Source organism: Theropithecus gelada, chromosome 8, assembly GCF_003255815.1.
Source record: "Theropithecus gelada isolate Dixy chromosome 8, Tgel_1.0, whole genome shotgun sequence".
Taxonomy (NCBI): Eukaryota; Metazoa; Chordata; class Mammalia; order Primates; family Cercopithecidae; genus Theropithecus; species Theropithecus gelada.
The window spans coordinates 93,161,158-93,187,801 of record NC_037676.1 but is presented as its reverse complement, the minus strand read 5'-3'; the positions used below and the strand labels follow the sequence as shown (position 1 = coordinate 93,187,801).

At 41.2% G+C, this 26,644-nt stretch overlaps 1 protein-coding gene across 1 annotated transcript in view; it reads right to left on the bottom strand.

Moving 5' to 3' along the window:
* The window catches only part of NECAB1 (N-terminal EF-hand calcium binding protein 1), a 172,887-nt gene extending 167,572 nt beyond the window's left edge, over positions 1-5,315 (bottom strand). The window contains exon 1 of the mRNA XM_025393724.1: positions 4,898-5,315. Within this exon, the coding sequence (XP_025249509.1) occupies positions 4,898-5,299 (402 nt within the window). The 5' untranslated portion in view covers positions 5,300-5,315. The remainder of the gene's footprint in view (positions 1-4,897) is intronic.
* Between the last annotated feature and the right edge of the window lie 21,329 nt (positions 5,316-26,644).

Sequence of the window (26,644 nt, the reverse complement as noted above, 5' to 3'; positions counted from 1 at the left end):
AAACAGCAGTTTTTGTTATTAAGTCAGTTCTTGTAATTAAATATGAACAGAACTTTCTCTGCTGCAAATTTTGCCTCTGATCCCACAGACTAATGAAAAATGTACTGCGGATGAGAATCAAGTTCATTATGTTATGGTACCTGAATAATCTGTGTCAGCTGATCTTAAGGTTGCCACCATTGGATGGATGGTAAATAAATTTAAATATTATGATCAGGCTTAAAATTTGAAGACAAGTAATACTGTGTTTTTGCTACAATTTGAAGATTATCAGATAGATTCCTTTACTTCAAAAATATTCTTTGATGGCCTCAAGTAAAATTCCTTATTCATCACTTTGTTATTGAAGGCAGGTGTTAAAATGTAAATATTGTCTTTGAAACATTAAAAAATGGACACAATCATCATTTACTGAACTAATATTTCTAAGTGCCTCCTACCAGGAATCAGGTTAAGATTTGATAATGAGGTGAAATAGTCCCTTGGTAGATTCCTGAGAAACTGGAATATAAGGCAGGCACTCAGGACTAATCCAGAACATGGAGTCCCACCACACAGGGTTGGCAGGAGTCTCTCCTACTAGAACGCCTGGGGTCACCCAGGTGTCTCAATCATTAGACTACCTGGGGTCAGACAGGAGTCTCTCCCATTACCAGGGTGGGTGGACCCAGACTTCGAGCAGGTAGTTTTACTACCAGGCCACTGGTTGCCCTGAAACTGGATATGGGGAAGCAGGTACTGAAAGATGGATGGAGAGAAGGAATCAGCGCACATATTTTCATCTTCTCAACTTTGCCCACGGTAGGCCCAGTGTGGGAAAACAATTTTTAATGTATGATAACAGTAAGACTAAGTGTTTTTTTAATAATTTTTTTTTTATTTTTTTAAGTTCCGGGGTACATACATGTGCAGGATGTTCAGGGTTGTTACATAGATGAACGTGTGCCATGGTGGTTTGCTGCACCTATCAACCCATCACCTAGGTATTAAGCTCAGCATGCATTAAGTTTTTTTTCCTAATTTCTGCTGGTTCCTATAACTACAAGAGTGACATCTGTACTGCAAATGAGGGTAGAAAATGATGAGATTAACTGCCATTCTCTGAACTGGACAGTCTCATTCAAATGAGCAAGTGTGTGTGTGTGTGTGATGAGGTGAGATGGGAGGTATGTGGCTATCACAGAGTTCAGTCACAGAACCATTGTATCTGGAAGACTCGTCTGTTTCAACAGTCCTCTATACATCTCACACGTCCTACAAATGAGCATCTATGGGGCTTCAGAATTAACTATCGTTGTGAAGAGAAACTATTTTTTGTTTTCACCAAGTTCCTGACCATCTATGCACTGTATCTTGCATTCAGAGTGCACATGAGTGTGCGTGCTTAGATGAAGGAAGGAGGGGAAGACAAGCAGCCTTCACAACTTTCCAGCCTCATTCCCACTTCAGCAGTGAAATGGGGGACAGTCACTTCCCTTCCAGTTAAAAATAAAAGGAAAACTGATGGGAAAGGAAAGTGGCATTGGGTGGGTGAAGTTGCAACTAATTTCATTTGGGAATTTCTCTTGCTTTTGGGGATGAGTTGAAGGTTTGTTTTTCTCCCTTTGCACAGTAGCAGAGTTGATTAGTGTAATGACTCAAAAGAGGAGACACATGCTACATGGACTAGTATTCCAAACTAGAGTTCCTCTTCTGTTAGCTGAATTGCAGCAACCTGGGAAATGATAGTTCATTGGTGTAAAAGGAAAAGCAATAGTCATCCCCCGGTCCTCTGTGTTGCCAGGACCCAGTTGAGTCCCTCTCCTGTGGCTGGCAGGCATGCTGTGTGCAAATGCTCGCTCCAGCCTCAATGCACTGGCATACGTTGGCACCAGTGCTAGGTTTTCTAAGCCTCCTGTCAGTATTCAAGAGTATTTATGATGAACCGATACTTAATTCTGTCATATTCTAGCAAGACAATTCTATAAATTAGATTCATGAAGAAACAGTCCCTGCATCAGTTTGTGAATTTAGCTACTGTTACTGTCATTTAATGCACTCAGTGTGGAACACTGAAATAACCATAATATTTCAAATTTATGCAACACTTTTTGCTTTGTTTCCATTTTCCAAATTATGAGCTCTTATTTCATACTCACAACAGCCTAAGAAAATATCATAGCCATTACTATTGCTGATTTGGAGAGGATACGGAAGGAAAAGCCAACAGTTGTGGCAAATTTACCTCTGATTTTCTTGTTAAAATCTGTCTCTAGTTTCTAACCAGCTGGTCATGTGTATCATGTCATTAATAGTATTCTCAGTAGCAGTTTAAATCATTTCTTAAATGATTGATTATTCCAGTGACATTGCAATAAAAAGCACTGCAAATCAAAGTTTTCCTCAAATTTGGAAATTATCTGTGTGATACAGACAACACACAGATAATTACCTGTTCCAGTTTGGAACAGGCAATATCTATCATTTATTTATTATAATATGAAGAGAATTTTAAAAGTAATCTTTCTTGATAGTGCCACTAGAATATATTAAATCTAATAAAATAAAGTTATGCATGTATAGTTCACATTATATTTTGCTAAAAGTGGTATGATCCAGAAATGAATAATTCACAAACCCCTAAGTAACAAATCATTTTTTGTATCACGTATTTCACCAGTGTTAGATTTTTCACAAAATAACTCAAAGAAAAGTATAAACAAAATCTTTTCCATTCGAGACAAAATCCAATAGCAGATATTTTTCTAGACTCTAGCATTTTACTGACAAACAAGCATGTCAACACCTCTCACAGGGAATCGGTTTCATATTTTTATTTTTAAATCCCTGAAATATAAAAGGCAAGAGCACCCTATTCATAGACTACAAGTTCCTTTAGTACAGGGACCTGATGCTATTTGTTTACAGACTTGGAAACAATCATGCATGCATAATAAAAAATGAAATTTTAATTTTCTCTTCGAAAACATTGCAGTTGAATACTTAAGCAATGACTGGTGTATGAGTCAGGAGGATGACTTTCCATATGTATAGTTTTAATCCATTCATCTCCACAGTATCACCAGGGTTTGTTAACTGCTTTTTAAAAAGCACGAGGAAGCACTTGATCTCAATGGGGGACAGAGTGAAGATCAGGTCAGAATGAATGGAGGCCCCACTTGTCCCCTTTGAATCAACTCCATGGCCCCTTAATTGTCAGCCTCATAACTGACATGATTTCCAGGGGCCTTGACTTTTCAGGCATGTTGTGGTGCCCTTCTCTTCTCCCAGCTTACATCCTCAAGGGCTTTATGGCTCTGAACAGCATACTTGAATAAGATCAGCCTGTTAAGCCATGAGCACTAATAACACCACCTGATTGACCCAAGCCAGGCAGAGATAAATGCTCATGAAGGATAAGGTACTTAACTGTTTGATTGGGTGGCTGAATAGGAATGACCACACCTGAAATTTGGTGGGAAGGCGATGACCAGCTCAGAATGCCTGGATCTCCAATTGGAGCCACCAGGTGATAAGGGGTGAAGGCTGCCAGTACACACAGTTGAACCTCGCTTCTATCATTTGCCTTACAACAATTTGAATTATTGTTAGGAGCTTCTTTCTCTAGAATTAAAAACAATTCTAGCCAATCCATTCAAAATAAACTTGGGAGAGCTCCTCACATCCTCCTATCCTCTTTATCTCTGCCTCACCATTATGATACTAATAATTTGATTTCCTCATATTTTCATCTCTCCACAAACAAATGTTATGTGGTTTCTGGCCCATCTCCCACTCATTTTGATTTTAATAAGAAAGGATAACTCAGAGAAGGGTAGAGGACAGAGCATATAGCGCTCCTCCATGTCCTTTGACATTTTCTATCATGCCTAAACAAGAAGCAGCCAGAATTGTCCCCACTGAGCTAGGCACGACCTCCGGCGACAGCATGACAACTGAGGGCCTGGGAGAGCCCGGAGCCCGGCAAGTAGCTGAGAGAAACCCCAAAGCAGAGAAAAGAGATGGGCAACAGAGGGAAAAATACAGAGAAAAGAAACAGCAGGAAGGAGAGGAAAACAAAATTGAAAAATAAATAAGAAATAAAAGTGCTGTAAAGATAGAAGCCACACCATACAGGAAAAAAAAAAAAAAACCCAGCACAGAAGAAAAAGAAAGGATGTGATCAGATCAGAGTAATGAAGGCAGGCAGTCGACACCGAAGTGAGAAATAGGACCAAAGGGAAAACAGTCAAAAGCTAGAATTGATGGAGATGACAATAGTAATTAGAACTTAGAGAGGAACAGAGAAGGAGAATATCAGGGAAGAAAAAGGGAAAATAGAAGAGGTGGCAGCGACAAAAAAAATCATTATGAAAATCATCTTTCCCCTCGCTGTAGAAAGAAAAACAAATATGTTCTAAGTAATTGTTTTCCGAGGGGGTATGGGGAAGGATGACGAGGGCATCTCATTCTCTACTGCTTCCCTCGCTGGGTTGCTTGAGAGCATCCACGAGGGTGGAGGCTGCAAATAGGGCGCATTAGAGATGAGATGGGACACTGTCCCCACCTCACCCCCCTACACCTTGTGCCTCTTTAAAATGTCCTATGCACTCAAATGTCTGTTGTATTTGCCATAGTGTCTCTACGAAATCCAGCCTGTTGGAAAATCTAACTTTTGTAATTTTCTTAAGGGTGTTAAGCCACAAGCTGCAGGTCTGGGACAGCCCTAGCTGCAAGTTAAGGGACAGTCGTTCCTCCTGCATTTGCATCGGTGGTTTTCTGGAGGGAAAGGAGGTAGTTCTCGCCTGTGTTCTGGGGACAAAGCATTAGCTGGTCAGCACCTGAGCCGAACCCCTTCCTTTCGGGGAAAAGAAAGATGCTGGGAAGCAACCGCCCAGCTCCAGCTGTCTGTACTTACGTCGAGGAAGATCGACATGCCCTTGGAGAGGTGCAGAGCAGAGCTGAGCTCCTCCGAGGAGTTGTTGGAGGACGGCGATGTCTCCTGGGAATCCTCCATCCTCGGGAGCCCTGATCGCCGCGGGCGGAGCGGGGCTAGGCTGACGCACCGACTCTGGCAAGGGCGCGGCCGTAGCTGCTGCTTCGCCGCCGCCCGGCTCGGGATCCTGGTGGATGTTCGCTCCCGCGCGCGCCTCCCTCCGCGCTCCCAGCGCTCGGTGTCCCCCCTCCCTCCTCCGGCCTCCGCTCCCACGCGCTCCAACTCTCGCCTCCCCCTTCCCGCGGCTGACGGCGTCTGGATGGGTGTCATCCTCGCACTTAGCAACGCGCGGAGGGGAGTGGGCTCTGCCCCAGGCAGGGCCATCGACCACGGCTGGAGATAACCTGGGGGCCCCTGCCCGCCCCACGAGGGCCCCAAGTGCAGGGATGGAGGAGGGCATCGGGACAGACAGAATAGGCGAATGGCAAGGCGTTTGTCCTGAGCAGCCAAAGAGCAAAGTAAGGACGCCCCCAGCCTCCCCCCAGAGCGGATGCCATAAGTAGGGAGGAAGTCAAAGAGGTTCTACCTGCTTTAAGTCCCAGTGGCCTCTCTGCCTGACCCTCCCCAAAGGCGGGGGCGGAGTTCATGGATACCAGCAAGCGAGGAGCAGCTGGTTTGGTGTAAGGATTAAGCCATTCGGTGTTATCTTGCGCTGTAGGGACTTAATCTGTAAGCCTCACTTTTCCTCATCAGTAAAATGGTCACGCTGGTCTCACCCCAGAGGGTTCTGAGGCTTACCTGTGGCGGTGCTATGAACTCTACCTAGAGTAAGCTTCCTTAAAACGTTTGCTATGGGGCAAGGATTGTTAGGTGATGTTCAAACATGAAGTTTTCCAAAGTCACAATAAAGACGAAGTCCTAATCTGTGTACCCTAATAATTACGAGGGTAATTATTCAGTAGTTGAGGGCTTCTGCGAAGGCTGTAAAAATAGGAAGTTGACCACACCTTTCATCAGGAGAGAGATCCAGTTTATTGGGCATCTAAAATGTGTATGTGTCAGTTACAAACTTGAGCTGTCTGGGAGCAAGATAAGGCAAAAAAAGAAGGAACCTTGTCTAAACAAGACTCTGCCTCTACCAGTGAGGATCTAGATCTCCGTTTTGTGGCCTTCGGAGAAAAGTAAACACGTTCTTTCTATAAGACAGGCCCACACACAACCAAAATGCTGATCAACATGTGAGTGTCTTAAAGGCATGTAAAATGTGCTAGGGGTTTCTTAGGAGGGACAGGTTACACTCTGGCTGTCGGGACCAATAAAAGCTTGATAAAAGAAGCGGTATATGAAACGGACCTTACAAATCACCGTACTTGATAGAAACAGAAGGAAAATACTTCCAGGCAGAAGGAAGAGCGTAAGCAAAGCATGGCCCCAGGAAAGCACATGGAAGCTGGAAGTAGTCCACTGGGGATTCCTGTAAACATACAGAATCCCAGATCCGACCTGGGCTTTCCAAATCCCAATACTAAAGTACTGTCTAGTCCAGGAATCCAAGTCCCCCTCACCCTAATGATTCATACACAGTTGCTCTGTAGTAGGGTCAGGACTAGGGTGTGGCAAGTGAGGCCCCTTGAGCACGGAATCTAAGGAGACACTTGCTCTCAATCCCTATCCTGTGCTTGCATGATCCTGAGAGTGACTTTCTTAAGTTTTGCACCCTAGGTGTCTCATTCATTTCACCCAAGTCCCACTGCTGCTTTGTAGATGGGTGCTTACAAGAAAATGAATCCAGTTGTTCTCAACTCTGCCTGTACATTGGAATCACCTGGGGTGGGTGGTAACTTTAAAATGTGTCCACAAATTCATTGACATTCTTCCTATAGAGAAGTGGGTCCCCTCCCCTTGAATCTGAAAGACCGTGACTGCTACAATGGTGGAACAGAAGTGATGCTATGTGCCTTCCGAGGGTAGGTGCATAAAAGCTTTTGCAATTCCACTTTTTACAGTGGATTTGCTCCTAGACTCTTGAACTTCTGTATAGGAAGTTTTTCTACCTTAAGCCACCATGCTTTGAGGAAGCCCAAGCTATATGGAAAGGCATATGTAAACACCTGGCTTACAGGTCTAGCTAAGCAGAGCCTTTGCATTATCCCAGCCTGAGCAGCAGCAATGTCAATGAGGAAGCCTGCAAATGACTCCAGCCCCCAGCTCTTGCAGACATCCCTAGCTGTGTGAGTTGTCCCAGCCAAAACCCCGGATATCGTGGAGTAAAGGCACACTACCAGTGCTGTGCCCTGTCAAAACAGTTGGCCCACAGAATTGGGAGCATAATAAAATGTATACTGTTTCATACAAATAAGTGTTGGGGTGGCTGGATTTGTAACAACAGATAACCAAAACAAGGAGCTAACCCTCCCTGCACAAACACACACACACACAAACCAAACTGATGCCTGTGCTTCATCCTCAAATTCACTTTCAATTAGCATGTGGTGGACCCAGTGGATTGTTTGAAGATTTCTATGTGATTCTGATGTGCAGCAAGGATTAAGAATCACCAAACTTAACTGTGCTGTACATACAGTACAGGAAAAAAGTAGAATAAAATCTCAGAAAATAGGCAGAGGCTACAGGATGAAAATCTGTGAAGCCCAGGGACAGAACTCTGGACTTAATTAGGTAGAGACTTAGAGACATTAAACTTAGGGGTGAGATATTGATTGGAGCTGTGCTTTAGGAATATTCCATCTGGCATCTTTATGTGCATTTTCCTCATTAACTGCAAATTTCCTTACCTGAATTGTGGGAATAGACCCTTTCTTTGACAACTGTGCATCAAAATAAATACAAAATCATTTAAAAAAAACATACTGGTCAACTCATCAAATGGACACAGGCCATTCAAATCACTGAAGGAGAAAAACCACGAGAAGGAGGGGGGCTGTCAACTATGAACATCAAGTTACTGAATTTATCAAAATAGCATGTTGTTTATTCCTGCCATCAGATGAAGAATTGAATAGGTTTTTCTGCAACAAGTGCAGTTTAAGTCCGACCCCTCTAACCCAAATTGTGAGGGTCCCTCAGGCCTCAAATTCAACCTCACAAGTGGTAATATTTTTATGCCAATCCCATGGTAACAAGAACAGGTAATAAAGGAGACTTCCTCTGATTATAAATGAAGAACAGGAGAATAATCAGCAGTCATCAAACCAGGAAGCTTTTTGTAACACTTCAGTAAAAACATAACTTTTCCCCTTACTGACAATGAATGACATTTTCTGTACCTGTGGCTTTGCTTATTTCTTCTAATGGTCTATCAAGAAAAACATAAATTATTAAGCAATCAACTGGTCACTATTTATTTTTATGATTCCTGTGTGAACACAGGAATACATTCTGCTCTAGCTGACTTCTCTTTTTAATGGAAATGTAATGTTCACACTCTAGTAGAAAAAATGGCAATTAGATTCACATTCACAGACAAATTCAATAGGCTCTATGAAGTGGCAACCAAATATATTTTTATAGCTTTCTTTTTATCTAGATGGCACGCATTTTTGAAAGCAGTTTTCACACATTTTCATGAAACACACACGCTGCACTGCTGTGCACACTATCAGTCGCAAACAGCAGACAACCGACTTGAGGGAGGAAATGCAACTTCTTTATAGCAAGGGCCTAAAAAAAAATAGAAATGTAATTCCAGGTTCCAGTTCTCAGGCTTTCTATGATAAGACTTTGACATGAAGATATTTCTAGCATTTTAGGAGATGATAACTGTGTGGGAATATATTGTATTTCAATCTATCTCTGCCTCGTGGAAGAACTATTATCTAAACCATTTCAGACAGCTGGGAATCTATCTTATTTCTATCTTAAATTCTAGGGAAGGTTATCCTTCCCTTTTGACTAATGACTCAGAATCCTTTCAGTCAGGATAGTGGACATTTCTGTTGCCTTGGCAGCTTAGGATCCAAATCCCCTTCCTCTTTAAGTGCCTATCCCCACGGTGTGGGTCCTGCTTAGGGGCAGAACTCACGTCTTCTGAAGGGAAGGAGGAAGATCCTCTCTCTCTTCCCTGGTAGCTGGAGCACAGGCTGAGAACTAGGCTCAGCTGAAAGGACTTCACATGTGTGTTTAAATCTGAATCAAGGGACATGCAGGGAAGTTTATCAATGGCAGTAGACACTCACAGTGTAGTGTTGAGTGTGACCACAGTGCCAGGGGAGCCCTGAAGATGAATTAATCAAATGGATACTGGCACCCTGTGATTTCAGCAGCCCTGTCCTCCAATCTTGATCTACAGGCTTTCTGCCAACTTCCTGAGAGATCTAGTATCCTTCCAAAACTTTCTTTTCTGTTTTACCTTAGTCAAAGTTAGTTTTTTATGTTTGGACTCTGACAGATAAATTCAATCTAAATTTCTAGTGTTAAAGAAGGCCATAGTTAACTCATTGGAAATAACTGGTTAAAAAATTTAATTCTCTTCAGACATTTATTGATTGCTTGCTTCAATCCAGGCAACTGACGGGCAAAATGGGGAAATGATAAAAAGGACTGGCCTTGCCTTTGCAGAAGATACACAACTTAAGGAAACTCTATTTTAATGGATAATTTTAATGCAATGAGACAAGAGTAACACCAGATGTTTGCAGTGAAGGCTGAGGCAGAACAGAGACACTTCTCCCCATGAGTGCCTATTCTGTGTGACCGTTTTATCTAACTGAAGAGGGCAAAATTAGGACTCAGGAATAGTAAGTGCCATGGGCCAAAATTATTAACTAATAATGGTGATTTTCCTATGAACTATTTTACCCTGAGATACATTTTTCTGTTATGCCACTGTGCGCTACTGGCTTACTCAACTTAGAGCTCTTCCATCTTGAAAAGAAAAAAAAGAAATCCTCAGTGCCTAGTATCCTCCCTTAACCATATGTGTTGTTATAGTTAGTGTTCCCTGTCTTTACCTTTCTCACAAGCAAAATTTCTCATCTGTTAAAACAAGAATGAGGTATTGTGTGCAAAGAGCTTAGTAAACAGTAGGCAGAGAGAAGGAATTCAACAGTTAGTCACTGTTTTCCCTACCAGCACCACTGCTTTGCAACCATGTTGTTAAGAACAGAGAGACTTCACGTAAGGTACTCAGTAGAGTATGGTGTCTGGAACATGGGGGTCTGGTAAGCAGTGGCGGTAACTATGACCAAGACATTGCTGTCTACAACCCCGGACGCTACAGATTTTTCCCTCCTTCTTGAAATTCTTGCGTTTTCTTTCTGATCATGTTCCTCCTACTCTACTTAGTCTTCATGGAGTCTCCTCATTCTTCTAGCCTTCTAGACGTTACATTTTCTAAATTGTACCCTTACTTCATCTATTCCCTTCCCATTCTTTCTGTCTTTCTTTCCTCTATACACTGATATTACCCAAGCCCATGATTTTTCATCTGTAGGCTGATGACTATGTAGATTCATATTTCAGTCTGACTGCTAGATATCTTCTTATGAATGTTTCTTAGGCATTTTGAATTGAGCATGCCTAAAAAGGAATTCATCATTTTTCCTAATTATTTTATGCTCCATCACTTGTTGAATAACATCAGCCTTCACCAATTCATCCAAAAGAGAAACCCCGAAATAAACTTGGACTCCTTCCCTCACTGTCCTTCACCTGACCTCTATCCCATCCTCATCTCTCTCTAATCAGTTGCAAGGGATATCTTTGGAATCACTCCTCTCCTCTCCATCTCTTTTGCCACTATGATACCAAAAAAACTGTCATCTCTCACCAGGAGTATTGCCCAGCTGCCTGTCTGATTTATCTGTCTCCAATCTGGCTTTCTTCTCATCTGTACTTTATCCTTTCCACAGAGTGAGGCTTCTAAAATGCACATCTAAGCATAGCACACACCTGCTTAAAATCCTTCGGAGGCTCACTGGAGCCTTTAAAATAAAATCACCTTTTCTGTGTCATCTCTTGCCTTTCTCTCTCTGCCTCCTTCCCAGCCTCAACATTCTGGCCACACAGAATTACTGGAGTGGCATGGAGTGGTTGAGCAGGCAAATTATGATATTCAAAGCCTAGCCTAGCTTCTTATTATATTTGGATAATACTAAGGCATGTTATTTAGCCTCTGTTTTACTCAACTCTCAAATAGAAATAAGAATGGTACCTGCTGCACAGGGTTTAGATGAGAATTCAGTTAAATAATGTATGCAAGACACTTAGCACAGAACCCTGCATAAAAATAATGGCAGAAAAAAAAGTGTCTATTTATCATTACTTGTAGATCCCTGGATGTGCACTGCTCTCCCATGCTCCTGGGCCATTGCCCTTGGCATTATCTGCCTAGAATATATATGTTTCTTAATCATGTGGCCCATCACTTAGTTGGCTTTTTAAGAATCAGCTCAGACATCTTTTCCTCTGCAGAAGAGCCTCCTCCCTGCTCCATCCCCACCAATCCCCTGGGCTGGAATGGTTTCTCCTCTTCCTTGTTTCCATAGCACTCTCTGCATACCCCTTTCACGTCCCTTATCTCATTTTAAAAAATGATTTTTTAGTATCTTCTCTGCCTGCCTGTCTGAACTCTGAGATGCTTCAGAGTGGGAACTCTATTTTTCGTCTGTATCTTGTGCCTGGTATATTGCTACACACATGGTAGGCACTCAATAAATGTGGAATGAATGAACAAAGGAAGGAAAGGTGAAATAAATCTTATACTGAACATAGGCATCACAGTAAGAAATTGAATGATGTTAGTTTCTTCCTTGTCATAACGTCCAGTGACATGAATTGATGATTAAAAAGATACAGAGACAAAGCAGAGAGGCCTCAAAATCTGGTGAAAGATTTATAAGCATCAGCTTCTAGAGGTGGGCAGAGCTGAGAGCTGGGTCACCAAGTGGCAGATTAAGGATGTACTTAGGGAAACAAAGTGCAGGAACCCCTGCCTCCCCCAAAAAGAAAGGTTAGACTTTGATGAATTAAGCTACCATTTCACAGTCAGAAAATGCAGAAAACAGCTATTGTAATTTTGCATCTACTTTTTTTTTAAAATTAAGGATTGTAGGGAGATGTAGGGAGATGGAAGAGAGAATCTGGCAGCTCTGTATAGAGGCCCTAAAGGTTTTGCCCAGGTCGTAACAAAAAGGCCTAATTTATTTCAGACTTGGCCTATTCACACTGATGTGGACATTTAGGAATCTCACAGTAAAATTCCTAAGGATGTGTTACTAAACCCTGGGGAATCATTAGGAGGAAATGCAGTAGGGGCAGGATTGGGGACCCACATCCATCTTTGCCATGCCAGCCACTGAGCCATGGGCAAGTCACTTAACCTGTCCAAGCCCTAATTTTATTTCTAAAGACTAGATAAAACTTCATAAGACTTTGTGGGATTCATGAGAATGGGTGAAGATTTCACTGTGAATACCCTATGGGCAGCCCCTGTCTGTTTTGTTCATTGTGTCCCAGCTCTCAGTGAATACTGGTTGAATAAATCAGCAATCCATGCACAGTAGGATCATCATTATGTGTACAGTATCATGAACTTTATTAACCTCAAAGAGACGTAAAGAGAGGGAGGTGCATGATACTGTGAATGCCATAATGTGCCCACTCTTCACCTTGGCAGGCGTTGTGGTAGTCATGACTTTCTTCATATGCCTGCAATTATCGAGAGGGTAAAACCACCCAGTTTCACCCTGGTTTCCATTTTCTGCTCTTGGTTGCTCCTTTATATATACAAAGGGGCTTCTGTAATGCGTTTGATATTTCCCTTAAAAAGTGCAAATTAGCTTCTAATTAGGGAAATACATATAAAACAGATGGACCACTTAACAATTTCTCTAAACAGAACCCCTGAAAGCTAAAATACGTTACTTAGCTTGTGAGTGAGCCAAGGTTATTTGAAAAAAATTTAAAGTGATTTTTAAACTAGATTTATTAAGCTGCTTTTCACTCCACAAGTTGGAAATCATATTCTTCTATTCATGCAGCTATTCTTCAGAATAGCTGAAGTAGTAGACATTTTAGAACCAACAACATAAACCTGTTATAATATTTTTTAAGAACAAAACTAGTCCTTTTGGATCATAGTTGACCCTTGAGGTGAGTAGATTCAATCCTTTGTAGGTACTATATAAAATACAGAATTTTATTTACATCTTTGCAACTGTTTTCCAAGAATTTATTTTACAAAAGCAATTTACAGACTGAATTACACTTGGCAAAATTCTCAGAGCTTAACAACAGCAGTGACTTCCTCCTTCCAATTTCCTTCCCAGCTTCAAATTTGTCTGTTGGAAAAAAAAAAAAAAAGAAAGGAGAAAGTTTTGGCTTAAAAGGATTAACACTTTAAAAATTAACAATACCAATCATTTCAAAAATAAAAGAAAACTTCTAAGTAATCATCAAGTTCTGCCCTACTAGCCTTAATTGATACTTAATGTCTAAGAAGTTGGACTTTTAAAATTCTGTTAAGTGAACTGCCCATCTTCCAGTTGGCAAACTTGCTTTAGGTTTAAAAGGATTCCCTAACGTCACTGGATTCTCTTTGATTGTTGCTACTAGAAGACATTGTATTAATCAGCTCAGGCTGCCATAACAAAATACCACAGACTAGGGGACGGAAACAACAGAAATTAACTCTCTCACAGTTCTGGAGGCTGGGAAGTCCTAGATCAAGGTGTCAGCTGATTTGGTTCCTGGCAGGGGCCCTCTTCCTCTCCTGTAAACAGTTACCTTCTTGCTATACCTTTACATGACCTTTTCTATATGTGTGTGTGGAGAGAGAGCTTTTGTGTCTCTTCCTTTTCTTGTTAGGATATCAGCCTTATTGGATTAAACCTCCACCCTTGCAACCTCATTTTAACAAATGAATTTGGGTGGTGGGGTGGTGAAAAATCCAGTCCATAACAGTCATCATTATAATGTGAAATTCTGAGAAAGAGAGAATTAGGTCTTACACAGGCTCTTTTACTTCTGAACTGTGTGTCCTTAGGTCAATCATTTATCCTATCTGTGCCTCATTTCTTAATCTGTAAAAATGGTGATAAAGCACTTACTTCATGGACAGTTGTGAGGATTAAATGAAATATCTCACTTCTGGCTCAAAATGATTGCTCAGTAAAGTTCATTATCATTAATTTATGTAATAAGCAATTTTATAAATCTCTTTGTAATGCCTTGTGAATATGAGCAAGAGAACAGGACACACTTTGATGAACACTTTCATCTTTTTATTTTTAAAGAAGAGTAAGAATCACCTTTGATTTCCTTCAACTCTCACAAATCTGGTCATCCACAAGGTCTTGTGAATTTGAACACATAAATAGTTCTGAAACACACAGCCATCTACCTGCCTGAATTTCTGCCCTACTTCACCTCTCTGAGTGTCTCAACTCCAGAGTTACAGCCTCCTCCTGAAATACCTGACCTCTCATAGTTCCTTTCCCTATTAATGTCACAGTCAGAGCAACAATCTTGAACATACTATCTCATTTTTTACTCTGTTCATAAATGTTCAGTGGCCACCACTGACCTTGAGACTGAGTCCAAATATCCATTGTGTTGCTCTCAGGACTGTGCAAAATCTGGTTGCCTCTCTCCCCATGAGCCCACTTTCCAGACACAGGCTCATGCATGCCTATGCACACACATGTACACATATACTTACCTTCACATGCACACATGCACACACACACAAGACTTTGGGAAGAAAGATCACCAAAATACAAAACATTAGTGGCCATTTTATCTGGATGAAAGTGTTTAAAGTGACTTTTGACCTTCTTTCTAAATATTTTTCATGTTTAAAAATTACAACAAATGATTGCATACATTTTATAATCAGAAATATTGCAGTTATTTATATTTTTAAGCATTTCACCTTAAGAGAGATGTTCATATTATGATACCATAGCACTTGTCATAAATAAGAAGAGAATAATTTTCATTTTGGGTCTGCTTTCCTCTAATAGATCCATTGTGACTCTAACCTCAAAAGATTTGGTATGTATATCAACACCCTATAACATTACTTATGATTTTATTATCACACACGAATTAATTTCATTCGCTCTGAAGCAGCAAGGCTGAAGGATGGATACATCAAAAATGCATTATTCAAGGATTTCTATAGATGTGTCCCCATAATACCTTTCTAGCCATTTGTTTGTAATGTGTTCCAACCTGGGCACCAGTAGATTTGTTTCACTCCAACCCCATCTTTTCCCTTCCCCACACCTTTGCTCATGCCATCTTCTCTCCAGTATATCCAACTCTCTGCTCTCCCCTACCCCATATCTGCACTTGGGGAACTTGACGTCTTCCTCCAAGTCCCAGCTCACATGTCACCTCTTCTGCAACACCTCTCCTCCCCAAATTAATAAACCCATTTTGCAATTTACTATGATTCTAAAAATTCAGATTCCTTTTATAACATCTTGATAGAATTCATAATATTAAATATTGTCAAGAATCCCAAAGAAAAAAAAATTAATTTGCTTACATAAAGCATGAATAACTAGATTTGCAGTTCTAAATGAACAAATTTATCATCTTATGTGACAGGAACAAATCATGCTTGAAAATAATACTCAGTTGCAAAATGACACAGTGATACAGTACAAATATATTCTAAAGCACTGAAGCTGAATAAATGAAATGACATGGTGGTTTTGAAGACTCTTACACTCTGAAGCTGGCTCTTGCTTCATAATGCAATTAGTTCCAAAGCACAGAGACCATAGTAAACTCCATTGTACTTCTTCCAGGGGTAGGACCACTTCCACCCAATGCAGACTGAGAGGAAGTGAGAAGTAGTTTAGAGGGGCTGGAGTTAAGAACCAGATCTGCCCACTGGGAGTGGAGGCCAGCAGATAGAACCTGTGATCCAGGGAGGAGGCAGCAGCTATATCCAAAGAGACTAATATGAGGCAGGGTTTGGGTGGGAGAGCAGTGGTTTCCAACACACCAGTTCAGTAAAGCCCTGGGGAATCTAGGAAGAGGCAATATTCTAAGTCCCAACCAAATAGCATCCATCAAAGAACTCTTACAGTAGTGATAAAATGATATTTTTTATTTCTGAAATGGAGCCAGGGTCTTTTAGAATCACATGTCCTTCTCAGAACTCATTTAACGTTCTCCCACTATGAGGTAGGTATTATTGTTATCCCCATTTCATTCACAAGAAAATTGAGCCTCAGAAATTTAAATGATCTCAAGATCATACAGTTTGCAAGAGGCTTGATGCTAGTTAGATGACCTTGTAGCCACAGTGCTTCTGCCATCTCTGCTGGATTTACATAGGCCACTGTTTTGTCCAAGCTTCCAAGCATGATGCCAGAAGCAAGTGTATTAGGAGTGGCTCTAGAGACCTTTGCCAGGACATAACAATCAGGAGAGTGGGAGAGTCCCCTGTATTGACAAAATCTCCTGCATCCCGCTTCTCATTCACACCTCCCAGTTCAGTCTGCACCTTCCAAATTACTCTGAGGCACACTCACATTCTTTCTGCTGGTACTTGTACACCCTCCCCAGTCAGCTCTACTGAGATTAGACCACTATACTGCCTCAGCAGCCAGGCATTGGTCATGTGGGGCCTGGGTATGGGGAGAAGAGTAAGTTCCCATCAGGATGTAGATTTGGGCTGACAGTAGCCAGGACCCAAAGCAGCTGGGGAACTGGCACACAGCCCGGTAAAGGGAACTGGATAGACCATCACAGGCATGGGGCAGAGTACTTTTCCTGAATCTGGTACTGCACCTGAATTTTCATACTGAGTCCAAGATTCAATAAACTGTCCAGAGAAACCTGGATGCTATCTCTCTCTTTCCATACAGCAGAGCCCTGCCATACTGGGGCCTGATGTGAAGCCTGAAGTCCTGTCTTTAAGGAAGTCAGGTAATGTAGTAGGTAAGACTACTTTGAGGGAATTAGAAAAAATTATTCTAAATTTCATACAGAACCAAAACAAACAAACAAACAAAAAGGCTGACTAGCCAATGCAATCCTAAGAAAAAAGAATAAAGCCAGAGGGATCACATCACTCAACTTCAAACTATTCCAGGTTATAGTAAACAAAATAGTGGTACAGAAATAGACACATAGACCAATGGAACAGAATAGAGACCGTTGAAATAAAGCCACACACTACAACCAACAGATCTTTGACAAGGTCAACAAAAATAAACAATGGGGAAAGGATACCCTATTCAGTAAATAGTGCTGGGGAAACCGGCTCCCCATATGCAGGAAAAAAAATGAAACTGGACTCTTACCTCTCACCATCTACAAAAATCAACTCAAGACTGGGCACAGTGGCTCACACCTGTAATCCCAGCACTTTGGAAGGCTGAGGCAGGTGGATCTCTCGAGCTCAGGAATTCAAGACCTGCCTGGGCAATATGGTCAGGTTCTGTCTCTACTAAAAATACAAAACAAACAAAACATCTAGGCATGGTGATGCACACCTGTGGTCCGAGCTACTCAGGAGACTGAGGTGGGAGGATCACTTGAGCCTGAGGGACGGAAGTTGCAGTGAGCCGTGATGGCACCACTGCATTCCAGCCTGATTGACAGATCAAGACCCTGTCTCAAAAAAAATAAATAAATAAAATAAACTCAAGATGAATTAAGGACTTAGGGCTTAGGTTTAAACCTTGAGGTTTAAGCCCTCAAACTAAAAATTCTAGAAGAAAACCTAGGAAATACTCTTGTAGACATAGGCCTACACAAAGAATTTATGACTGAGTCTTCAAAAGCAAATGCAACAAAAATGAAAATTGACAAGCGGGACTTAATTAAGCTAAAGAGCTTCTGCACAGCAAAAGAAATTATCAAGAGGGCCAGGCGCAGTGGCTCACGCCTGTAATCCCAGGACTTTGGGAGGCTGAGGCGGGTGGATCACGAGGTCAGGAGGTCAAGACCATCCTGGCTAACATGGTGAAATCCCATCTCTACTACAAATACAAAAAAAGCAGCTGGGTGTGGTCGCAGGTGCCTGTAGTCCCAGCTACTTGGGAGGTTGAGGCAGGAGAATGGCGTGAACCTGGGAGGTGGAGCTTGCAGTGAGCTGAGATCATGCCATTGCACTCCAGCCTAGGTGACAGAGTGAGACTCCGCCTCAAAAAAAAAGAAAAAGAAATTATCAAGAGTAAACAGACAACAGACATAAAGAATGGAGAAATATGCATGTGACAGAAGTCTAATATCCAGCATCTATTAGGGACTTAAACAAATTTATAAAACAAACAAACAAACCACCCCATTAAGAAGTAGGCAAAGGGCAAGAACAGACACTTTTCAAAAGAAGACATACAAGTGGATAACCAGCATATGAAAAAATGCTCATTATCACTAATAATGAGAGAGAGATGCAAATCAAAATCACAATGAGATACCATCTCACACCAGTCAGAATGGCTATTACTAAAAAGTTTAAAAATAACATGTGTTGGCACAGTTGTGGAGAAAAAGGAAGCTTATACATAACTGATGGGAATGTAAACTAATTCAGCCACTGTGGAAAGCAGTTTGGATATTTTTCAAAGAACTAAAAATAGAATTACCTTTTGACCCAGCAATTCCATTACTGGGTATATGCCCAAAGGAAAATAAACCACTTTACCCCAAAGACACATGCACTTATATATTCATCACTGCACTACTCACAATAACAAAGACTTGAATCAACTGAGATGTCCATCAATGGCAGACTGAACTAAAATAATGTGATATATATACACCATGGAGTACTACACAGTCATAAAAAAGAAATGAAATCATGTGTTTTGCAGCAACATGAATGCTGCTAGAGACTATTATCCTAAGCAAATTAATAGAAACATAAAACCATATACTATGTGTTCTCATTTATAAGTAGGGGCTAAATGCTAGGTACTCATGGACACAAAAATAGGGCCAATAAACACTGGGGATTCTAAAAGAAGAGACAGAGTTGAAAAACTACCTATTGGGTACCATGTTTACTACTTGGGCAATGGAATCATTAGAAACCTAAACCTCAGCATAACACAATAAACCCATATAACACACCTGCACATGTACCCCCTGAATCTTTAAATTAACTAATGAAATAAATAAATAAATAAATAAATAAATAAATTCTAAAAGAATGCTCTTAGGCAGTTTAGGCAGGGATCTGTTGCGGGAAGTCAGGGACCCCAAACGGAGGGACCAGCTGGAGCCGCAGCAGAGGAACATAAATTGTGAAGATTTCAGTTTAATATGGACATTTATCAGTTCCCTAATAGTACTTTTATAATTTCTTATGCCTGTCTTACTTTAATCTCTTAATCCTGTTAATCTTCATAAGCTGAGGATGTACATCACCTCAAGACCACTGTGATAATTGTGTTAACTCTACAAATTGATTGTAAAACATGTGTGTTTGAACAATATGAATTCAGTGCACCTTGAAAAAGAATAGAATAATAGAGATTTTTAAGGAACAAGGGCAGACAACCATAAGGTCGGACTGCCTGCGGGTTCAGGCAAAAAGAGCCATATTTTTCTTCTTGCAGAGAGCCTATAAATGGATGTGCAAGTAGGGAAGACATCACTAAATTCTTTTCCTAGCAAGGAATATTAATATTAATACCCTGGGAAAGGAATGCATTCCTGTGTGGAGGTCTATAAATGGCCGCTCTGGAAATGTCTGTCTTATGTGGTTGAGATAAGAACTGAGATACGCCCCAGTCTCATGCAGAACCCTCAGGCTTCTAGAGTGGGGAAAATCTCCACCCTGGTAAATTTGTGGTCAGACTGGTTCTCTGCTTTGGACCCTGTTTTCTGTTATTTAAGATGTTTATGAAGACAATACATGTACCACTGAACATAGACCCTTATCAGTAGTTCTGCTTTTGCCCTTTGTCCTGTTCTCTCAGAAGCATGTGATCTTTTTTGTTCTGCTTTTCGCCCTTCGAAGCATGTGATCTTTGTACCTACTCTCCATTCTTACACCCCCTACCCTTTTGAAACCCTTAATAAAAAACTTGCTAGTTTGAGGCTCAGGTGGGCATCATGGTCCTACTGATATGTGATGTCACCTCCAGTGGCCCAGCTATAAAATTCCTCTCTTTGTACTCTTTCTCTATATTTCTCAGCTGGCTGACACTTATGGAAAATGGAAAGAATTTACATTGAAATAGTTGATCCCGATAGGGATCAAAAGTTTTGGAGAAGTGAGAGTACTAAATTTATTATGTAAGACTGGAAGATCCACTAGTTGACTCCCTTGGAAAGGCCAAAGAACATTTCTTTTGACAAGAAGGAATATTCTGGTGAGAGGGATTCTGTAATCACTGACAAGCACAATGGTGGCTGTCCCCTGTAGGTTGATAGTGAAAGATACTGTTATAGAAGTGGGTTCCTTAATGACAATGGGAAGGATGGATCTCAGAATAGCAGAAGTCAGGCAACAGCATGTAACTACCAGAGACAAGACAAGTATCATTACTGTTATGGGCAGAAGGTCAGAATGGTGGCCAGGGGGCCTGGCCTTCAAGAATTCATGGAGATGGCTCATAAAACGTGGTGTTCTCAGAGGCAAGATGCATGGATAGCCAATTGTACACACACACACACAAAAAAAAACAAAACCAAAAAAACACAAGCTTCCTAAAGTAAAGGCATCATCCCTCAGTCAGTTTTCAGACTTGAGACAGTTCTCAGAATTAGTCATTAAAAGAGAAATTAAGCCATCTTGAATAAAGAGCCCCACAATACCACAGCAAGTATTAACTCCCAATAATTCCCCTAAAGGGATCTACAGATACTTACTGTGTAATTGTACACTGGAGATACCCATACTTTTTGAAGGTTGTTGGATATAGAGTCTGAGCTGACACTAAAACTTGGAAACCATAAATCTCACTACAAGCCCCTCCTCCCATATTACAGCAGCAGTCAATGGAGGTCACATAATAAGTAGAGAACTTTCTTGGGTATATTACACCTTTGGTCCACCGGGCCCACAGACCCTCCCAGTGGTCATTTTTCCCATTCATAAGTGTAAAATAAGAAGAAATATATTTAGTTGGCTGAATTGTCACATTTGTTCCCTCACCTGTGGAAGAAGAGTTACTGGAGTAGGAAAGGCCAAGTGGAATCCCCTGAAGCTTCCTTTTTCAAAATAGTAAACAAAAAATAGTATCACACTATGGATAGAATGGCAGGAATTAGTGACACTCTCAAAGACTTAAAGGATATAGGAGTGGTAGGCTCCATCGTATCCCCATTTAATTCATCAGGTTGGCCCTACAAGAACCAAATATAGTAGATGGCAGCAGATACTGCAAAATTAGCCAAATAGCTATCTGTGCCAAATGTACTGTCTTTACTAAAAGAGATAAATATTCCTGTCTCTAGTATGTGGTAGGTGGCTATTTATCTGGAAAATGCATCTTTCTCCAGTCATCAAGAAGGAAGAGCAAAAACTGTTCACACTCCCATGTGGTCTGAGTAAGACATAGATGACAATGTATTCTCGGTTTTTCTCCAGTGCTAGTTAGCTCTCCTGATATCTGTTACAATATTATGCAAAAGCATCTGGATCATCTCAATATCCCATGGACCTTAATGTTGGTCCATTATATTGCTGATATTTTATTTGAAACTAATGAACAGGAATTGGCAAGTACCCTAGATGCACTAATAAGACACATACTCCAGAGGGTAAGAGCTAACCCCTGAATCATTTGAGAAGCATGTTACACTGGAAAACCTTTTAGAGGTCAGTAGTGTGGGATATGCCAATTATCTCCTTCACAGTGAAGGGCCTGTTATTTTACCTTGTCCCTCCTTACAACTAAGAAAGAAGCACAACTAAATAGGCCTCTTTGGGTTTTGGAAGCAGCATATATTGCTTGTGGAAATGCTTCAAATCATTCATAAAGTCACATGGAAGCTACCTGTTTTGAGTAGGATTCAGAGCAAGAAAGTATTCTGTAGCAGGTTTAGGCTGTGGTACAAGCAGCCCTGCCTAGTGGACCATATGAGCTGATATAGCTTGGCTGTGTCCCCACCCAAATCTCATCTTGAATTCCCTTGTATTGTGGAAGGGACCCAGTGGGAGGTAATTAAATCATGGGGGCAGGTCTTTCCTGTGCTGTTCTCATGATAGTGAATAAGTCTTCTGAGATCTGATGGTTCTGTAAGGAGGAGTTTCCCCGTACAAGCTCTCTCTTTACCTGCTGCCATCCATATAAGACGTGACTTGCTCCTCCTCACATCCCACTATGACTGTGAGGCTTCCTCAGTCACGCAAAACTGTAAGTCCATTAAACCTCTTCCTTTTGTAAATTGCCCAGTCTCAGGTATGTGTTTATCAGCAGTGTGAAAATGAACTAATACGTGACCCAACCGATTCCATGGTAGTATAGCTTTCTGTGTGGAATTTCTAGCAAGGCCTAATAAGAGAATCACATTACAGACGCCTAAGGTTCAGGATGCAGGCCATGTTGTCTGCAGTAGAGAACTATATGGAGAATAAGAAAGCATCTTTTGGCATGTTGATGGGCCCTAGTGGAGACTGAGCTCATGATTATGGGACATTAGTTGACCATAAACCCTGAGCTATCTACCCTGAACTGAGTTCTGTCAGACTCACTGTCATATCATCAGCAGAAATCCATCTTCATGGGGTGTTGGAATATTTGGGATTGGACTTCAGTATGTCTAGAAGGCAAGAGTAATCTATAAGAACAGGTGAGCCATACCTTCCACATCCAGCACTTTTGAACCAATACCTCTCCTTCAGCTCTCACTATGGTCTATGGGGCTCCATAAGATCAGGTGACAGAGGAGGAAAAAATGCAGGCTTGGCTCAAAGTTGGTTTAGCTCAGTATGTTCTGCAGGTTGAAAATGGACTGATGATTAACTATATCCTAACACATGGGTGACACTAAAAGACAGTGGTGAAGTAAGCTCCTCCCAAAGAATAGAGCTCTTTGACAGAGAACCTCATAATGTATTTGTGTGGAATGAAAAATGGTCCCAATTAAGACTTTACATAGAATAATGGGTAGTGATAAATGGCTTAACTGATTCATCAGTGACCTGGAAGAAGCAACATAAGAAGATTGGGGACAATGAGGTCTAAGTAAAAGGTACCTTGGTATACCTGGGGAAGTGGGCACAAAATGTGAATATCTTTATTCTACATTAATGCCTGCCAGAAAACATTCAGTGCAGATGAGGCACTGAACCACCAGGTGAATAAGATTGCTTGCCTGTCACCTCTGTCCTTGTCTACCCCTGTGCTTGTGCAATGTGTTCATCAATGGAGCAGCCGTGGTTTCAAAAATGGAGGCTATGCATGGGCCCAAAGGTATAGGTGCCTTCTCACCAGGGCTGATCTAGCTAATGCCACTGCTAAATATCTGACCAATAAGAAAGGTCACCCCTAAGCCCATGATATGAGATCATCCTTTAAGGAGATGAATCAGAAAGCTGGTAGTAACTTGATTACATGGACCACTTCTTCCCTGAAAAGGAGATAGAAATATGGGTTAACCTGTCCTTTCTACAGTGCTTTAACCAGTACCATCACCAGAGTACTGGCTTTTTTAAAACAATGATATCCTATATGGCATTGCCTTGGACCAAGAGACTCACTTTATAGTAAAGGAGGAACAGTAGTGGTCACGTGATGATGGGAGGACCCACTGCTCCTGCAACATACCATTTACAGATACAATTTACCTGCAAATGTGGGCACTCTTCTTCAGGGTACAGTAAATGCCTGAAATCAACAACCTTTACGTGCTATTGTGTTCCCAATAGATAGAGCACTTGGATCTAGAAGCTAAGGCACAGAAACAGAAATAGCCACAGTCACCATCATTCCCAGTGACCTACTTGGGAATTTGTGTTTCTCACCTCTGTGAGTTTAGACTCTGCAGGAATGAAGATCCTAGTTCCTGGAAAGGGAGCACTTTCACCAAAGGACTCAGTAAATGTTTTACTAAACACAAAGCTGTGGCTGTTACCTGTGCTACCTATTTACTTTGGGATTATAGTTCCAATAGACCAGCAGACAAAGAAATGAGATGCTGTGTGGATCATCATGAGAATATAAGGCTGGTGTTATACAAGAGAGGCAGGGAGAAATATGCTTGGCAAACACATTATCCACTAGGCATCTCTAGGTCACCTCCCCAGTCCAATTTTAATTAAAATGGGCAAATTCAACCATGGCCTGATAAGGGCATGGTAATCAAGGGGCTCAAAACCCTCAGGAGTGTGAGCCTAGGCCAGCCAGCAGGCAAGCCACCTAGGCCATCAGATATATGAACTGAGATTGAAAACAATAAAGCATAGTGGTAAAGGAAGGTCATCATGAGTTTCACTTGCTTTTTCAGGACCAATAGCAACAGCAGGGCTGTAGTTTGTCTCACTAGTCTTCATCTTGTAATTTTTACACGAAATTATGACTAAACAAAAACCAGAAGAAGTTGTGAGTATACTGAGAATACTGAATGCAAGCCGCAAATAAATCTGAGTGGTACCAAGTGGGCTGGAGCCAATGGTCGTGGTGCTTTGCCCAGATGCCCTTTGCCAGACCAGTGCACCTGTCCCCCAGGTACTGCAGGTGTTGGCTGCTGACAAACTTTCTACCAACAAGCATCATCTTACCATCTTCCCTAAAGATATCCCAATTGTGGACCTGGTCCCTCCTTGAGGGTGGCTTATATCCAAAAATTGACTTCTGCAGGCACATTATAGTAACATATTCCCCTTACCTCTGGAATGAGAATTGCACCCCTGGGGTCAGGAGATCAGGCTGAGGCTGGACTTATTCCTAAACTATTTCTCAAACTCCTGTACTATTCTGGTTTTCTCACTCCCTGACTGGTTTCTTCTGAGAGCATTTTGACTATAAATTATTTGCCCAATCATTTCAGACTCTGCTTCTAGGGAACCTCAAGTAAGATAAGACACTAGCATAGTTAAAAAAAAAAAAAAAAAGTATTAGTACTTTGGTGTTAGACTACCATGATAGAAGATGGAATAGTAAAACTTGGATCTCTCAGCTAAGGATGTTTAATTCTCTTTAGACTGTAGTTGAGGGTGGTGCTAGGGACTAGAACAGGGCTGAAAATGAGCAGGGAGATGTGGCAGTGGGAAGCGTCACCAGCGATGAGAAATGCAAATACCAGAGGATTGCACTGTAAGTTCCAGGCAGTCCTAGCCAAGACAGAAATAAACTCTGCAGGTTAGAAAATGTGAGCAGAAGGAAGAAGCAGTCTCTGCACTTGGGTAAACTGCCCTCATGGGAGTCTTTGTATTTGGGTCAAACAGGTCAACAGGGATTTGTTGTCTTTTCTAAAGACAACATCCCACCCTCATAATCACTGCCTTTAACCAGGCAGACAGTGTCTCACCTCCTAGGAGTATCAGCCCGTAGGTTATATAGTAATGACACTAAATAAACATTTGCTTAGGGAATTAATGCATCCTAAATCCTCAATGTCAGCTTGTGTGTATCTGAAGTGCCTTGAGTCTGCTTATCACTGTATATCATATTCATAAATCATCTTCAGCCCCATAACAGCGGCTCTTTGCAGATAGGCTACAGTTCTCTCTCTCTCTAAAGGATATGGTGAAGATTAATTAGTTAATTTCATAAAGTGTTTCAGGGACAAAAACTGCCGCATAAAAACTAATTATAAATATCACATGTATACATACCATAAATTCATACCTCTGAAGTTCAATAGAACTTGTTTTTTTATTGCTAGAAAGAATACTTATTGGAGTTGATGTCCATTTCTTTTTTATACCACTTAAGATTATTCTGCTGTTCAAAATGTGGGTTATGGGTATCATACCACAAAAGCAGCTGTGTCTTGCTGTGCAGCAAGGGAAATAGCACCAACTACTTTTCATTTTGGGTTCATTCAACACTGCAGACATAACCTATTATCATTTAAAATACATTAAATGTAGCAGAGTTCATATCCTTGCTCTACTGTATACCAGCTGGGAAACTTTGGGGAAATCAGTAAAATGCTTTCTGAGTCACAGTTTTCTCATTTGTCAAATAATCAAACCCATCCTGTGGAACTAAACAATACAATGCAGCTATAGATTTAGCAAAGCGCCTGACTAATGGCTAGCACTCAGTAACTGCCAATCTAATGACTAAGTCAAACAGTCATGACTGGAAGTATGTAACAAAAATACTCCATATTTTTCTTCCACTGTCTCCTTAAAATTTATTCATTGTGGGCACTTTTTAATTGTGCCAGTGCCTAAAAACTCCTGGCAGGCCTCATATTTTTTTCTGCTCATTTATTGGGTCACTTACGTCACAACACAGTCTCAATGTAGTAATTAGAATGGCCATTTCTTTAGCAATAAATTTGGAGGTAAACTCTCCTTGTTAGCTAGAACCCAGTTGTAGCTAGATTATCTGATTTTGGAGCATGGGCCCTAGCCTTCTAACTACAATACCAGGCAATCCAGGCTTCAGACTTGGTCCTTCAAGCCTGGGACTAGCATTCCATTCATAGGAACCTGGTTCTTGAGGCATGGAATCTAGCCCTGCAGGCATGGAATGACAGCCCCCTCCTCCCACCCAGGCATGAAACTTGGCTCCATGCATTTCCATTCTTCAGTGTGAAAATGGACCCTCTACACATGGAAACTTGTATGCAGTCATACACCACACTCTACATATATGGACTCGGTTCCTCCAA